This window comes from Electrophorus electricus, chromosome 10, assembly GCF_013358815.1.
Source record: "Electrophorus electricus isolate fEleEle1 chromosome 10, fEleEle1.pri, whole genome shotgun sequence".
Taxonomy (NCBI): Eukaryota; Metazoa; Chordata; class Actinopteri; order Gymnotiformes; family Gymnotidae; genus Electrophorus; species Electrophorus electricus.
Genome location: NC_049544.1, coordinates 20,035,461 through 20,052,971, shown reverse-complemented (window position 1 = coordinate 20,052,971; position 17,511 = coordinate 20,035,461). Strand labels below are relative to the sequence as shown.

The 17,511-nt window shown below is 45.5% G+C and overlaps 1 protein-coding gene across 1 annotated transcript in view; it reads right to left on the bottom strand.

The window, feature by feature from the left end:
• adcy2a (adenylate cyclase 2a) overlaps positions 1 to 8,579 on the bottom strand; it is a 61,817-nt gene extending 53,238 nt beyond the window's left edge. Inside the window, 2 exon segments of the mRNA XM_035530838.1 lie at positions 4,440 to 4,637; positions 8,093 to 8,579. Coding sequence (XP_035386731.1) covers positions 4,440 to 4,637; positions 8,093 to 8,530 — 636 coding nt within the window. The 5' untranslated portion in view covers positions 8,531 to 8,579.
• Between the last annotated feature and the right edge of the window lie 8,932 nt (positions 8,580 to 17,511).

The following is a 17,511-nucleotide window of genomic DNA, read 5'->3' as shown; positions in this document are numbered from 1 at the left end:
CCCAGCAGTTTGTATGTGGTGGTTGTGTGTATGTATGTGTGTGTGTGTGTGTGTTTGTGGGCGCACGCATGCCTGAATGCCACGTGTACATGATCAATAGTTGACTGGGGTGTTTTTAAAGTTATTTTCAGCTGGGTGAGTGACAGTAGATCGATCGAAATAATATATGTGCAACTCTGCGATGGCTGCGAACATCATTTGCAGTGTCACTTTACATGCTGGGCAGGCATGCAAACAATCAATGCATAAATGAATGACTGAGATCCCAAATGAAGGGAGACACCACAGAGGGTGTGTAGGTGTACAGAGGATGTGTAGGTATACAGAGGGTGTATACATGTACAGAGGATGTGTAGGTGTACAGAGGGTGTATACATGTACAGAGGATGTGTAGGTATACAGAGGGTGTATATATGTACAGAGGATGTGTAGGTGTACAGAGGGTGTATACATGTACAGAGGATGTGTAGGTATACAGAGGGTGTATACATGTACAGAGGATGTGTAGGTATACAGAGGGTGTATACATGTACAGAGGATGTGTAGGTATACAGAGGGTGTATATATGTACAGAGGATGTGTAGGTGTACAGAGGGTGTATACATGTACAGAGGATGTGTAGGTGTACAGAGGATGTGTAGATGTACAGAGGGTGTATACATGTACAGAGGGTGTATACATGTACAGAGGATGTGTAGGTGTACAGAGGGTGTATACATGTACAGAGGATGTGTAGGTATACAGAGGGTGTATACATGTACAGAGGGAGTATACATGTACAGAGGATGTGTAGGTATACAGAGGGTGTATACATGTACAGAGGGAGTATACATGTACAGAGGATGTGTAGGTGTACAGAGGATGTGTAGATGTACAGAGGATGTGTATACATGTACAGAGGATGTGTAGGTATACAGAGGGTGTATACATGTACAGAGGATGTGTAGGTGTACAGAGGGTGTATACATGTACAGAGGATGTGTAGGTATACAGAGGGTGTATACATGTACAGAGGATGTGTAGGTATACAGAGGGTGTGTAGGTGTACAAGACCTGGTTCCCATCAACTGCCTTTCTGGCATTCACTAAGTAGACGCCTAGGACCATGTGTGCATGTGAAAAAAACTTGCCAATGATTTGAAAAGGCATTTCTAAAGAATCAAACTTGTTATGTTCAGAGGTGTTCAGAGGTGGTCTGTATAACGAAAGAAAGCAGATCTGCTTTTTATCCCCTTCATTGCTGTCGCCCTGCACAGAAAGACATTTAGTCATCTCACCTTTCCTGCCTGCCTCTCTGCATTTCCTGGGAAAAGCTGATCTGTTTAGTACCATTAGTGTCGGGGCAAGCGCAGATTTGCCTTAATTGGGCCGGAACCCCACTGTTATCAGCTCCAGCCCTGCGCTGACCTACCCCAGTACAGACAGCAGTGGAGGGAGCTGGAGGGAAGGAAGGTTGGTCTATTTGTGTCGCCTCGATATGCCCACAACTTCGCGCGGCATTTTGGCCGCAATTACCTACAATGCGCTGGCTACCGAGACACACCACAGCACTGTGCCGGCGGAAAGTGATTCTGATTCGGGCAACAGCACGCTGCAGGAAGTGTGTGCTGCATTCCAACCACCACAGACACAAGGGCAGAGACACCAAGCCAAAAACAAATAAGCAAACAACAAAAACCTTACCTATATAGGCACCACTAAGTTTTCAACAGGACCAGGCCAGAACCATCCTGTCACCTAAAATCCATTTACATAAGGAGCCTTCACATTTAAGAAAGGAGGCTTACACAGATATAGCTCAGATGCTCATTGTTGTATTAGAGATACCAACAGCAGGTTGACCCATATGTTATAAGGTGCCTCAGCCCTGGCTATGGGGCTGTAGCTCGAGTTGTCTTGAATACCAAATCTGCATTATGAGGTGAAATTTAAGCAGAACATTTGTAAAACATGACCACAATATAACTAATCAGGACCGCACTACAAAATGTAGCATCAAACATCCTCCCAAAACTTGATTTTAAACAATTTATCCTCCTCTGTCTGCATATCATTCTCATCTTTGAGCCTTTGAAAAACATAAAGGTCAATCTTAACACTGCAAGGAATAATTATATAGACACAAGACAGCAAAAATAGCCAAGGTTACTGAAAAACCCATCATTCATTTGGATTCATACCATATATGAATAAAACCTCAATAGGCTATTAGCTGGTAAGCAAGTCCTACCTCCACAACATCGCCATTAACAGTTATATGTCTGTCTTACAAATGTTTGTTATTTGCTAGCTTTACTCAGCATTATGCTAATAACTCTTGGCTTTGGCTAGTAGCTACAACTAAAGTGGCTGCATGTCTGGGCCCTGACTACCACAGATTGCGGTAGGGATCATTACATTAGCCATCACTTCCAGCCAGATAGATTATTAAATTAATCTTCAGTTCTGCAAAACAATCTGAACTTCCCCAAAAAATGACGTTTTCCTTGCCTGCATCTTGTGACATCATGGATTTTGTTCTCACAATTTAGATATATTGGTTAAATACTCACACATTTAACAATCTCATATTAAATTTATAATGTTGTACAATGTAGTAGCAGTTTATATGGTTTCCGTACCAATTGTACCGATAGATCAAAGTTCCTAACAGTGACGTTTTTTTGTTTTTTTTTTAAATTCTGGTTCTAGTTCACATATTTCATAGAGTAACAACTCATTTTGGTCTGAGCTCCAGGGTTCTGCACAATCTGTGCACGGCCCTGATTAACCTCAACTATAAGCAGCTGTTTTATCACTTGCTTTGTTTGTCAACTGTGACATCTGAACCTAACTCGTGTACTTGAACGGGAAGTGTAAAGAAACCCAAACAGAGAGTCCAGAAGTTGCTCGAACAATACGACCTGGTTCCTCTTAATGTACGAGGATGACACCATTACCAACATCCTTTTCCTTCGCGGAACAAGTGTAGTGTTGAGAACAAAAGACATTAGAGTCACATATCATTTCAGGATATGAATTTGTTTATGCATTGCACTTTGGCATTTCTGTTTTAATTTAATTTGCGCTAGAATGGTTTCAATCACGATTCAAGAAACGAGTGGAGGAAGATCACATTATTTTATCGGCTCTTATCATGCCTGACTGAATAAAGACCGCTGTGACTCAACAGCGTGCTCGTCTTAATTAACTGGCACTGATGTGATATTTTCACAAATGCTTCCTCCGAAGGCCCGGCTGTGCGATTCGTCCCCGCCCCCGGCGCCGGCAGGCCCCTTCGGCGTCGGCTCCGCATTTCGCAAGCAAACGGACTTATCGGCTGACACGGAAAGCCATCCTTCCCTTCTCGCGGCAAACATTAGCCTTGTTTACCTTTCACCATATGCTGCCCCTTCCATAGGTACCATGTTGTCACGGGTGGAGGTGGGGGGTCAGGGGTGGGAGGAGGGGGAGGCCAGCGTGCATCGGACCCCACGGTGTTCTCCATAGCAGGAACACACCACTTATCGTCTGGCATGGTCAAACTTTTGGTTACCGCGGAAATTCCTGTCTACACCCCTACCCAGTCCCGCTTATGGAAACTTACCCCCCCCCCCCCCCCCCGCCCCTCCACCCCTCCACACACACACACACACACACACACACACACACACACACACACACACACACACACACACACACACACGCAATTTATGTGCAAAGCAGAAAATTAAGTTATGGATCTTCATATAAAGCTTTTTTATTGGTCATCTTGCTTTTTTATTGTTGTTTTTGTTGTTAATACAATCCCAGTATGACGGACTGATAGCCTGAGGTGGCAGAAGGCTTCCCAGGTTTACAGCAGTCACAGTGGCAAACAGATGAATGTAAACCTGCCACAAATCACGTCATGCATCAAGATGAATCTATTCATCTATCTATTTTCCATAATCAATCAACAGTAATCTATTCCATATATTACCTCTATGCCATAAGAAGGGGTAATATAAAGGATCCTAAAACCAGTGATTCTTAAAATACACAAGAGTGCTGTGTATTTTCACCCAATGATACATTTCTACACTCCCAACAATGTCTCAGGCTCTTTTAACAAAACAAAACAAAAAACAAATGCTAGATTTAAATGTAGGACAGAAATAATTGACATAAAACTGAACAAAACCATGAGGACTATGCCTGGACCACTTAGATAACAGCCTTGCTTACGGAGACCCTCCGCACACAGCATGTCCACTCCATTTCCACACACAGCTCCACGTTTGATGACCTCATCAGACAACCACCTCGTTCTCGCCTAGTCTCCTCATCGATAGGTTTCTCACCAGGCTCTGTCACTTAAGAAGCCCCTGAATTGAAAACAGCCCAGCTCACCAGGGTGGGGGGGGGGGGTGTTGAGGGGTGTATGTTGGCGGGGAGGGTCAATAACCATCTCGTCTTACCTGATCCCAAGGACAGATGATACCGCCGAAAAACATGAAGAGGTAACCCATGGCGACGAGGCAGACCCAGATGACCAGGGAGAAGACACGGAGGAGCTTCTTGAAGATGGGCTCCATGCATACCAGCACGAAGATGCTGAGGAAGAGTGCCAGCGCTGTTGGCACGGTGATGATAAAGGCCACGTGGGCCTCAATGTCCTGTGGGGAAAACACAGAAGGGCACAGCATCACGTAAGGAAGCCCCCACTGCTTGCCAGCAACTTGACCAAAAAGTCAATACACCAACTGCTGCTGGATTGTGTCTGAGCCTGCCACAAGGCTGGTGGTAAAATGGATACTTAGGTTTTAATCACCTTGGAAACTGTGCAAAATCCCCTCACAGCATTACTGTCAAGTATCCCACACTACGTCTGAAAACTGGACTTTTATTTTGTAGAGGCCATTGATGTTTTATTAACTATAAACTGTAACAATAACTGTCTGAAGTGACTGCAAGAGAAACCTTCTTTCTTTTTCTTAGTGGAGGCTGTCAAAATCATCCTATTTATCAAGAATGACACAGAAATGACAACCAGTGCTTCTGGGGTGAGATAACTGCTGTATGTGTGACTGAACAAACAGAGCAATATTCTTTTTGGCTTGTCCATCTAGCACAAAAATGTGTACCTAACATAATGTGTTGCATTTAGACCCACCCCCACCCGCTGCCCCTCCCGCTGCCCCTCCCACGGCCCCTCCCACGGCCCCTCCCCCAGTCGCAGCTCCGCCCTCGCCCGCTCCCTGCCCCTGCACCTGTCAGCTCAGCGGGCAGTGACTGCAGTGAGTAAAAGCATTCACACGGGTCGGCGGGTAGCCAGGACGTGGTCTCTATAACGATTTCCTTGCACATTAACAGCATGGGCATCCTTCTTCCATTAGCCAGGCTCAGAAACGCCTGTGCGAGAGTCTGGTGTCTCATGCTGTGCGTGTCAGCACGGTGACATGCAATGCTTCCCCCGTTACATTTTTTAAATGGTCGTGTTTAAAATACAGTCAAGTTAGAACTATGTCGCTACGAAAACAACGCACTGCACTTCATATATAGCAATTAAGCAAAAATGTTTTCAATCAGCTATGCAATATTCATTTGCCCTTTTTCCAGTGAAAGTAACTCCAGTTTTGTTTTGTTTTTTTGCAAGATGTGGGTAATGTCTCAGCCCAGCTGGTCTGTGGAAATGAATTCTGCACAGCTGAAAAATATTGACTAGAGACTTAGTTTACTAATCCTGGCTGCCTCAAGGGAGCTGAATGTGAAAAGCGTTTACTTTAACAACAGGCCCCTTCACATCCCGCGTCAGGACAAAAGGAAAGAGCAGCCCGATTACAGACCAGTTTCGTGACGTCCGTTTATCCGCTACTGGCAAGTATCAGAGCGGTACGGCAAGAGGAGAAAAAAAAAACCTTCTGCTGTTACTGCTGTAGGAGTCAGGGATCACACTGAGCCAATCAGCCTTCTGTGGGCAGAGTGGGCACGTCTCTGTCTCACCTGTCTGTCAGTGTGGGCACAGCCCTATCTCATGTACCCATCACCATGGGCATGTCTCTGTCTCACATGCCTGTCAGTGGGGGCGCGCCTCTATCTCACTCACACCCGTTGTGTGGGCATGTCCCTATCTCACACGCCCATCCGCGTGGGCGTGCACGTACCTCACGCACCCTTCAGTGTGGGCTTGCCACTATCTCACGTGCCTGCCCACGGGGGCATGCCTCTATCTTACGTGCCCTAGACTCAAATGCATCGCACATCCACAGATGACACAGAGAGATGAGATATAGAGATGCAGAAAAAGGAGAGGCATGCAGAAGCAGGGCGGTGACCACGGCCCAATGCATAATGGATGAAGTGTGGCTTTCAGACACCCAAGATCTGAGAGGCCTGCTAAAATCTGAAAGGGTAGAGGTTCTTTCGAGGTGGAGGCAGGACTCTGACACCCTCCGACCAGATACCCCAATACCGGAGCCTGCTAAACATCCACAACAGCAACTACTTTATAATGCCTCTCCAAACAGCCACTGTACAGTCCCCAGGCCCTCTTAACACCAGGCGCCTGCTGGGGAGGGTGTAATGCTGTTTTTCATCGATCCCTGTGCAGTGGGTGGGAGGGGTGCTAAGAGCAGAGTAGCCCCACGCGGAGCCTTCATGCATGGGCAAAAATCAGGCAAACAAGTCCCTTCCGCCGCTGACCAGGCCACGGCGAGGGAGAGGCGTGTCTTCAGGGACGGCCCAAGAGCACGTGGGGCCTTTTTTACTTTTAAATACAATTGACGTGACGTGCGCAGCCACCCGAACAGGAGAGACCATCACGCCGAGGCTCAGCTCAGCGAGCGATATAGGTCAAAGGACAGAAAAAGCGACAGCATGAGCGCCTCCGCAGCCGCAAGGCTCCAGCCTGTTCGTAAACACAGCCCCGTTTAACCTTAACAACTGATGGATGCTTGTTGATGGGGCATGCTTTTTGCATGCCAGCTGATATATTTTCAAGCGTGTGTTGCTCAGAGCAGCTGCAGGTCACATGGCTGGCTCCCAGCGAAATATATGGCAAGCAAAGCATAACAAAAGGTGCATCACTGCAGTTTGGCGGTGTGTCAATATTTTTGCTTTGGCTGACAGATTTCCTCCCTGCTCTGATGAATTCTGCTCCTTTCAGCACAAAACAGCTTGGACTACCCAACATAGTCCGGCTTTTCTGGAAGGGTTTATACATGGGATCAAAGCCATAACAAACAAATTCAGGAAACCAACAGTAACGTTTTCTTTTAATACTTCATGGAAATATATTGGTGTATTCCAAATGTCATGTAGTCCCTGAATGTTAGTATGAGAGCTACTATAATTCCACAAATGCAGAACTACGGTATCTAATTTTGACTTAATGAATTAGTTCCAGCACTGCACTCCCAAACCTGAACCACACTCTATTTTAACATCAGTCTCTCCTGACAATATAGCAACCATGCAGATCATTCGACTACCTGAAAGAAGTAGAAATGTATCAGGAGGGTTTGAGTTTAACCGGGTAGCTCGCATTCCGCGAGGCAGCATGCCATGTCCCTGTGAGCGGAGCCAGACCGACTCTGGGATTTAATCGGAGGTGTCTTATCATGGCGAGGTTAATGGCTTCAGCTGCGTCTGTTCTGTATAATTAGCCATGACTAAGCCTGTTGATTTTCTAGAAGTGTTCGTACTCTAGCCTCACAGAACACTTACAGATCATAACATGAATCACACTGGCGCGACTTTGAAAGCAAAGATGAAACGCAAGCACAAAATAAACAAAGACATGTGGCTAGTGTAAACGAGGCGGGTTTCCCTCAGTGGATTATTAGCTCTCACTCTGTGATGTGAAAACATATTTTCTGCCTTCTGAAATATCGTGGCAACCCAGCAGCACCAGCTACGGGCTGAGAGGAGTCTGTGTCTGTGTCAGTCTAAGTAGTATCAGACGGCCAATGGCAGACCAAGATAGACGGAGATAGGGAGAGAGAGAGAGAGAGAGAGAGAGAGAGAGATAGAGGGACAGTAGCAGTGCAAATCTCCCTTCCATGCCCATCACACCGTGGGGCACGCCTCCCTGTGACCCCCATCACTACCGTCCCCACCCGTCGGCACTCACCAGCCCCGAGGCGAAGAAGACAGCGAGGAGCGCGAGGCAGGCACCCATCACAATCAGGAGCAGGAACACGATGAGCGGGTGTTGCTGGCTCATGCGGCAGTACGACTCATAAAGCCAGTCGGGTGACCTCCGCCTCCGGCCGGCCGCTGCTCCCTTACCGCCAACACCGGCCGACCCGGACCAGGAGCCTCGCTCCAGCAGGTAGCGTCTCCCGCGCATGGTCCCCTTCGGCGCCGGACCGGCCTGCCTCCTCTGCCGCCGTGTCTCCTCCCCTTCCTCCTCGCCGCCGGGTGGAGAGGGCGCCTTGCGGGCCACCTCCTCCTCCTCGTCCTCGTCGCCAAGCTCCCTCAGGGGCGGCGCCGGGCAGCCCGCGAGGGGGCCGATGGGGCCACGCGGCCAGGCCGCCGGGTGGACGTTTTCCACTTCAGAGCGCAGCATCGCGCAGGCAACATGTTTGGAGCAGCGCACGGGAGAGGGGAGTGTGAGGAGAGAGCCGGCAGCACACGCGTGTATGTACGAGTGACGGGGGGAAAAGAGGGAGGGACCGGAGAGAGACGAAAGGAGGGAGGGTGGAGCAGAGAGAGAGAGAGAGAGAGAGAGAGAGAGAGAGAGAGAGAGAGAGAGAGAGAGAGAGAGGGTAAAAGGGGGCTTCTCCACAGTGCCATTAATGTATAATGCACTACTGAAAGCAAATGTGATGTTTTAGAATGAGGGAAGAGTGTGGCTTTCGGAGCCTTGGCTACTGCACAGCTTTGAGAGAGGCTTTTTTTCCACACAGGAGGCACTGATTCAGCTCTCTCTCTCTCTCTCTCTCTCTCTCTCTCGCATTTCCCTCCCTCCCTCTCTTCCTCTCTCCCTCCCTCCTGCCACACATGGCTCCAAGCCGAACGCCATCAAGGCTCTCACACCCTGCCTTTACCTCCTCTGTCTAGCTGGAGGAGAAGGTGTCACCGCTGGGCGGTGTGGCAAAGCACGAGGGTGAAGGAGGTGGAGGAGAAGGTGAGAGAGGCCCCGCAGGAGTCAGAACAACAGCAGCTCCTCCAGATGAGCCGAGGTCTAAAGATAGAAGCAGCCACAGACCCACTAAATGCCCCGAACCTCCAAAGACTCTTAGCTGGGAATGGGAAAATCATTTCAGATCACCCCATGTCCTCGAATAGCCGGCTGTCCGTCAGACTTCAGTCTAGCCAGTGTGGCTTGTATCTAATGTGAAAAAAACTGGTGTTACACTCTAGTGTTTTTTTCCCATGTGTTGCAAAGGTCCCTTTGAAATGGCATACTAGTTCCCTTAAAGGGACATACCTCACTAAACAAACGTAAATAAAAACGACGTGTTTTATTATGGGAATTTTCTACATTATCTAGAAGCCAGTCATGGGAAATTTTCCCAATATCCCCCTGGCACTTTACAACTTGACAAAATGATCAGAAGGGGCATATGACATGTGGCATAAGGAAGTCAATTCTATTTTAATAATAAGACATGCAAAGATATAAAAGTCTGAGCTGAAAAAAAGTAAATCATTAACAATGAAACTATATAATTCAGTATACAGTTTCACAATAAGAAATTTGTGGGTCTTGTTGGGTTTTTTTTTTTTTTGGTAATTCGACTGTTTTGGTGCAACAGAGTTCAGGCAAAGCTGCAGATATGTGGAAAATATTTCTGCCTCACATACAACTGTCGTACAAGATTACATAACTGCACTTCTGAGATCTCAGGAGCCAAACCACCTTCTGCTCCTGCTTTGGATAAATAACACCACCTGCACAGACCTTCCACAAGTGAGTTCCTTCACTTCCTGCTGAAACCCTACCTACCAATATTGTGGACTTATGCGCATTAGAGTACAAGCTTCAGGGAACTATTAGTACGTTATGGATTTACTGATAAGCTTAGGTATGAGGCTATTAATTCTCATTAGACCTTTCTCAAACAGACACAGTGTAAAATGTGCTTTGATGCCCTCCTAAATAGAGAGCTACAGCATAGCACAATGACTCCTTTTCATCGATAATTAGACACACCAAACCACCTAGCGACTCACTGGCCTAACTGGCCCGACACTAATTGTTTGTTTGTTTATTTATTTATTTCAAGAGGGAAGCTCTAAGCTATCATTGTAAAATCCTGCACACCTTCCTGGAATAGTTCAATAGCCATCCGTCTTCTTCCATATTATACCGCATGCAATTCTGAGGTATTATATAGCCCCAAATTACTGTGGAAACCACTTTTGCATGCTTATGTTTTGAAAATGGGTTTAAGCCAAAACAACTAATCACACACACAGGACAGGGCAGCAATATGTTTAAGTAGGTGACATAAACAATATAAAAGCACGTATAAGCCTGTATAAGTACAATATAAAAGCGCGTATAAGTGAATTAGTGACAGCATCCACTTCATAGGGCATTTGTCATTAGCAGAAGGGAAGAAGCATGTGCATTTACAGCAGCTACTGGAGGAAGACTATTGATACTTTGGGGAGGGTTATGTGAGTTCTGGCTCTTTGGCCTGATGATCATACCTGTCACCTGGAAGACCCAGGTTTGAATCTGGGTGTGGTTGCTGCCTCAGCCTTTGACTCTTTTAAAACTAACCTCAAGAATGTTTTAACATCAAAATCAATTTATACCTTTTCAGTAAGCTGTTTGCCTCTAGTCAAACTATTTGTGTTCACGCACAGGCAAATGCCCACAGAGCGAAATACGTTTTTAGGCAATGCAGGATGGCTTTGGTAGGCTGCGTTCCTGTTATGCTATCTACTATACTAGATTGGGTTTAACCTATTAGGAGCATATTACAATTTGCCTTCCTATAAATGTCTGTCTTATCCATCTGCTCTGTTGTCTTCCAGCCTTCAATCACTTGCATTGTTTCTATGGAGCTGCTGGAATGTTAACAGAGTGAGAGAGACACCACAAGTCTCTGGATTTATTGTGCTTTGCCATCACATCTTTCCTGGCAATGGAGTCTGGGTTAAGGGCGGCAACTCCTGATCGCAGCACACGGCAGGCTGTGTTTCCTCTGAGCTCTCTCACCCCCCCACCCAACCCCACCCCATGCTCAGATCTGCCATGACCTTTCACACATTTGTTCATTTATCTGCAAAATAATGACAAAGATGTCATGAGGCTGGGTTGTGCAGAAGAGACTGGCCTCTGACGTACAGGGATTTTTAAATAACTAGAATGCAGCAAGATTAAAAGTTAAAGCAAATTCCATATTTATGGGCATGGGCTGATTGTTCTAAATTTAGATTTCAAAGAAATAAGGGAACAATGTGCATAAGAAATGCTATGAATAATGTAAGAGCAGAGATCATTTTAGGCAAAACAGCTAAATGGTTTTTAATGTAAGAAATACTGGCATTTTCAGAAGTATGATTAATGTATTGTATTTCTGACCTAGCCATTGGCTGATGTGATGGATTTGACATTGCCTGTGAACCACTGTGACATGTGAACATAACCGATCATGCACATTCGCTGCATCTGCTCCCACAACCCAGTGCAGATGGAGGACAGGGGTTAAATCGTTTCGCCATGCTTCAGAAAGTCCAAGGCTGGACAGGCCGTGGGCTGTGGAAACCTTGCCTCGAACTAAAAAAAGGACCATCGGAGCATAACAGGGGCAATGGGGCAGAAACGGAGCATCCATCCCCCCCCCCCACCGTGACCTTTCTCCCGCTACCCTTCTCCGTCTTGCTACCCCGAGACCTCAGCGTGCTGTTCTGTTCCCATCACAGTGAGGGAGAGGCACATTTCACAAGATCTTTAAAAGGAATGAAAGCAAATCTCTGCAGGGAAAAAAAAAAAAAAAAGTTCCCTTAACATCTCAAGCTGGATTACGTTTGAGCGTGCAAGTGTCGTCATTTTTCTCAAACCCATGGCCTTGTATTCACTTATCAACTCAAGTCACAGTGACGTCTTTAAATAGATCTGGTGCTTTTTTTTTTTAAATGCTAGACCACCAAAAAACACCACTTATGCCTCATGTCCTACTGGTAAATCCGGCCTTTGTCTGTTGTCTCTTCTCAGTTTAATCCCTTGTCTGTTTTCATAAGAAGGTCAGAGTGGATGATTCATCTCTCAGGAGGATTTACAATGCAGCTGGACAAAGGTTACTAGCTGTATTAGAGTAACACTGGTCGCGTTCAATTGTTAAAGATCTCTCGCTTGACTGTTTCAGACCCACATGTCAGCTATGCTTTCCAGCTGCAATTTAGTGTCAGTCTCGAAAGACATTTAATTAGATACCCACTGAGGCGCAAAAGACACAGGTACGCGGGCATCTCAAAGAAACATTTGATTTGTAAATTATGTCATGCATTCTTAATAAAATAAATGAAGAATTGTAGATTCATTTGCCTGTCTATTAGCAGAAGGCCCCCATAAGTAAATATTTTCAGAAGTTGCCAAATGTCTTTTTGAATTATCTTCATCATGCTAAATTGACTAGCACGGCGTACCATTTTACCACTCTGTGAGTAATGAGCAGGCTGACCTTATCTCTTCGCTAGCCAGACTATCTAGATGAGCAGCATGCATCAGGTAAGCATGTTTATTACTGCCTGAGTTAAATATCAACCTATGTGCTAAAGAAAAAGGATCAGTAACAAAACCAGAAGCGTGGGCAAGGTTTGTAGGGGAAGTTACAGCTGTCAGTCAAAACATTCACATTTACTCCAGTGCGAGGCATCACCTCATCTGGCCCGGTATTGTCTTTCATCTTTTCAGTCACGGAGGAGGCAGCTTGGAAAAGCTTGGGAAATCTGCACAAGATGATTTTCATGCACACAGCTGTCCTGAAAACATTCATTATCACTATCACCCTTATGCACCCTTCATCACATTCACCATTCCATCACCCCATTGTCATCGCCGACCAAATCGCACGCACGTTGCACATTTGCTTTTGTGCTACCACAGAACACAAAGTTTTGTGTGTGTATGTGTAGAATTACACAGCATCTGGAGAGAAGCACACCAAATCATCAACACAGTCCATAATGCTCTGCTGTGAACATCATTTTATACTGAAAGTAATCAGGCCATAACAGCTGTTCAAAACGCAACACAAGATTAGGCGCATCTACATTTCTCCTGCCACTCCAAATCCAAGAGTATGTCCTAATTTCAGTGCACGGGGGAGAGAGAGAGAGAGAGAGAGAGAGAGAGAGAGAGAGAGAGAGAGAGAGAGAGAGAGAGAGAGAAAGTGGGGTATGAGAGAAAGACAGGGAGAGACAGATTGTGTGAGTGAGCAAAGGGAGAGTGTGAGAGAGAGTGTCAGAGAGAGTGAAAAAAGAGAGAGTGACTATGACAGAATGAGGGAGAGAGAGAGTTTGCACATGCTTCCATAGCTGTATACAGAGTGACAGCCTGACACAGCTGTGAGCTCAGATTTATCATTAATTTCTTAGACTATATAATTAGAGATATTATAATATGTGTGTTGACCATACAGTGACTCAGGGCATCAGTGAAAGTAAAAACATACAAAATATAGAAAGGTGCACTTCTTACCAACGCTCAGTGACCTTTTCTGATAGTGCTCAATTATGGGATAATTTCAAACATAATTGAACAAAACTGAAATCTAGATAACTGTAAATCCTGTTTCACTATAACAGGTTTCAGAGCCCTGAAATATTATGAGGTTTAAAGTAAATATAGAGTTGCATGCAAATTATAGTCTTCCAGAGGAAGTTTACAGTCATAAATGTCGAATAAGGTCTTATAGGTTTTTATTTCTAAGACTTTACTGCAAAGCCCTATCTTGTAGATACACAACACAGGTGCAAAATAGGTTATGTAGACTCTCACCAATAGTTTTGTTCTAACCACAGGGAACACTTTTGGTTGGACATTTTTGTCGAAACATTCATCTTATGGTCAGACAATGACACAAGTTAGGTCAACAAGTACAAGTCAGATGCTCCAAATATGCCCTGATGTGTTTGCAATGCATTTTTACAGTTGTAGTTGAAGAGCAGGCATGCTAGCAAGATTCCAAATTCACAAGTCAACTTGTTATTGTGTTGGAAGTGCTCCTTGCAATGTTGAAATTATTAAGTGCCAAACTAGCAGGCTTGAGTTTACACACTCAAGAAAATATATTTAGCTAGCCATGTACAGCCTTTATACAGGAAACTCAACATAACAATATAATGTCCAGAAATATGAGAAGTGCTATGTGTAATGACATGATGTCTGTAACAGGGCTTAAAGGAAGATGCTTCATAAAACTTTTATTCTGTCTGAAAGAGATTTTGTACTTGGTAATAGATTTGTATATGCAGTTTATTAAAAATGCCCTTCTCACTAATGGCACAATTGGACAGAGAAAGTTTAGATATGACATTCATTTTCATAACTGCGTTTATTGTGAACAGTAGTTTCCAATAGCAAAACGTCCCAAGTGACCAGCTCGCTGGATGTTGCAGGAGGGGAATCTGTATCCGTTGGCTAGGCAATGTTGTTTCTCACCATATTGCACCAGTAAGCTTTTCAAATAGATGTATACATGTAGTCTCAAGTCTTCCTGTTGTGTGGTTCTTTAAGTCATATAACTGTCACAGTCGTCATCTCCTCACACATGACCCGATAGTATCTGACGCTCTGAATGATTGCAAACACCTTAAGAGGTTTAAAGCTAAAATGTTTACTGCTGGTTCAACGTTACACGCAGATCATGTTACATCACACTTCCATATTACTTTAAATAGAAGAAAGCTTCCGATAGGCGGTGAACTATTCTTCCCTAGAGTTTTAAATGAACATTTGAGTGGTACCTTAGTCACTTTTATGGCTCAAATGGATTACATTAAGGCTAATTAACCATTTTAGATATTCATTTATTCAGTATTTTAATTGTATGGCTTAATTATTTAAATTGTAATAATAGAAATATCACAGGAAAACAAAACAAAAAGTTTCAAAAGCAAGCTCTTTATGTTGGGAGGGAGGGTGTAAGCTCTTTATGGGGGGAAGGGAGGCTGTTTTGGGGGAGGGAGGTGTAAGCTGAGTTGGGGGGAGGGAGGTGTAAGCTCTTTATGGGGGGAGGGGAGGTGTAAGCTGAGTTGGGGGAGGGAGGTGTAAGCTCTTTATGGGGGGAGGGGAGGTGTAAGCTGAGTTGGGGGGAGGGAGGGTGTAAGCTCTTTATGGGGGAGGGGAGGCTGTTTTGGGGGGAGGGAGGTGTAAGCTGAGTTGGGGGGAGGGAGGGTGTAAGCTCTTTATGGGGGGAGGGGAGGTGTAAGCTGAGTTGGGGGGAGGGAGGGTGTAAGCTCTTTATGGGGGGGGGAGGCTGTTTTGGGGGGAGGGAGGTGTAAGCTGAGTTGGGGGGAGGGAGGGTGTAAGCTCTTTATGGGGGGGGGAGGCTGTTTTGGGGGGAGGGAGGTGTAAGCTGAGTTGGGGGGAGGGAGGGTGTAAGCTCTTTATGGGGGGAGGGGAGGCTGTTTTGGGGGAGGGAGGTGTAAGCTGAGTTGGGGGGAGGGAGGTGTAAGCTCTTTATGGGGGGAGGGGAGGTGTAAGCTGAGTTGGGGGGAGGGAGGATGTAAGCTCTTTATGGGGGGAGGGGAGGCTGTTTTGGGGGGAGGGAGGTGTAAGCTGAGTTGGGGGGGAGGTGTAAGCTCTTTATGGGGGGAGGGGAGGTGTAAGCTGAGTTGGGGGAGGGAGGGTGTAAGCTCTTTATGGGGGGAGGGGAGGTGTAAGCTGAGTTGGGGGGAGGGAGGGTGTAAGATCTTTATGGGGGGAGGGGAGGTGTAAGCTGAGTTGGGGGAGGGAGGGTGTAAGCTCTTTATGGGGGGAGGGGAGGCTGTTTTGGGGGGAGGGGAGGTGTAAGCTGAGTTGGGGGGAGGGAGGGTGTAAGCTCTTTATGGGGGGAGGGGAGGCTGTTTTGGGGGGAGGGAGGTGTAAGCTGAGTTGGGGGGAGGGAGGTGTAAGCTCTTTATAGGGGGAAGGGAGGTGTAAGCTGAGTTGGGAGGAGGGAGGGTATAAGGGTAACCAATGGACACCTGGCTTTCATTTCTCTTTGAATCTGTGAAATCAGGTGACAAGCACATGCTCAGCGATAGGTGACAGAATGAGTTCACAGTTGTCTATGGAGACAAGCAGACAGAGAATGAGAGAGAGAGAGAGGGAGAGAGAGAAACGGAAAGGGAGCCAGAGAAAAAGACAAAGAAAGTGAAAGAGAATGACACAGAGGGGAAGCGAGGGAGGACAAATCCAGCCAAAGACAGACAGTTAGATGGGCCAATAAGATTTTCCACTTTCCTCTGGTTCATCATTGAAGGTCAGTGTACATCGTGTTGTACACATTAAGGTTATATAAGTTTTCTAGTCAGAGATTGGGAACCTCTGCTTAATAGTGTCATGTCCTTCACACACCTCCTTGGTTGTTGATTTCAGAACTAGCACTGTTACTGTATAATTGCTGTTGCATTTCAGCTTTCGCTTAAATCCCTATTTGTTCTAAGAAGGACCAGCTCCAAGGTTGCAGTATGCTCTTCTGTCTCCCAGTATCTCTCTATTGCTGAGAGGAAAACGAGAGCCCTTGATCACTCTGCTCTTCATGGAACTAAATATAACAGCGGAGTTTTTGACAAAAGAAAATGAGCTTGCCTTCACATTCGTTGTTATTCTCCCAGCATCATGTATGGATAATCGAATCTGTTTTTATAGAGCGCTTCTAATCAAATATTGTATCTTTACTACTTTCCACTTTATTTATTTATTTATTTGTGAAATTCATACTAATCGCATTAGCAACATCTTTTGAACAGATGGTGCTATTTAATGAGATGTCCATCGCATCGCTCATAGAACAGTCAATTGCTTTTCTCTGACATCGAAAGTGAGCGTTTGCACTCAACAAACATCCTTGATAGGGGGCAAGTGACTGCTAATGTTTGGCACACATCAGCTAAGCAAAGTTAATCATTGGCTCTCGAGGTCACGAGAGGGGCGTTTAGAGACACTACAGGCCCTCGTGTCAATTTTTACCTCGTTAAATGATCTCACTCAGGAATTCTGTTTGCTTGCTTTTTAATTAACCTTCCACAGAAGATTGATCTCTGTTGAAAATTTCAGATTAATTAAGATTCCGGATGACTCCTATCTCTTGCAGATAGTCCCAGATAAAAGAGCAAAATTGCAATAAATCTTATATCATTATGAAAATAGTCTGTCCTGATTTACCACATGTACAGCATTGTCCTAAATACATAATCAAAAGCCATTCCGAACGCATTAATCATTTTCACATAGATGGAAAGGGAAAATGTGTAATGGTGAGCAATAAGGAGGTGGACGCGGGTGCAGAAAGGAGCGAGATTTGTCGTTGTAGCAGTCCAGGGTCATAGAGCCAACACAGAGTACGTGGATACATGAGCAAAACAAGACAAGGGCTAGGATTA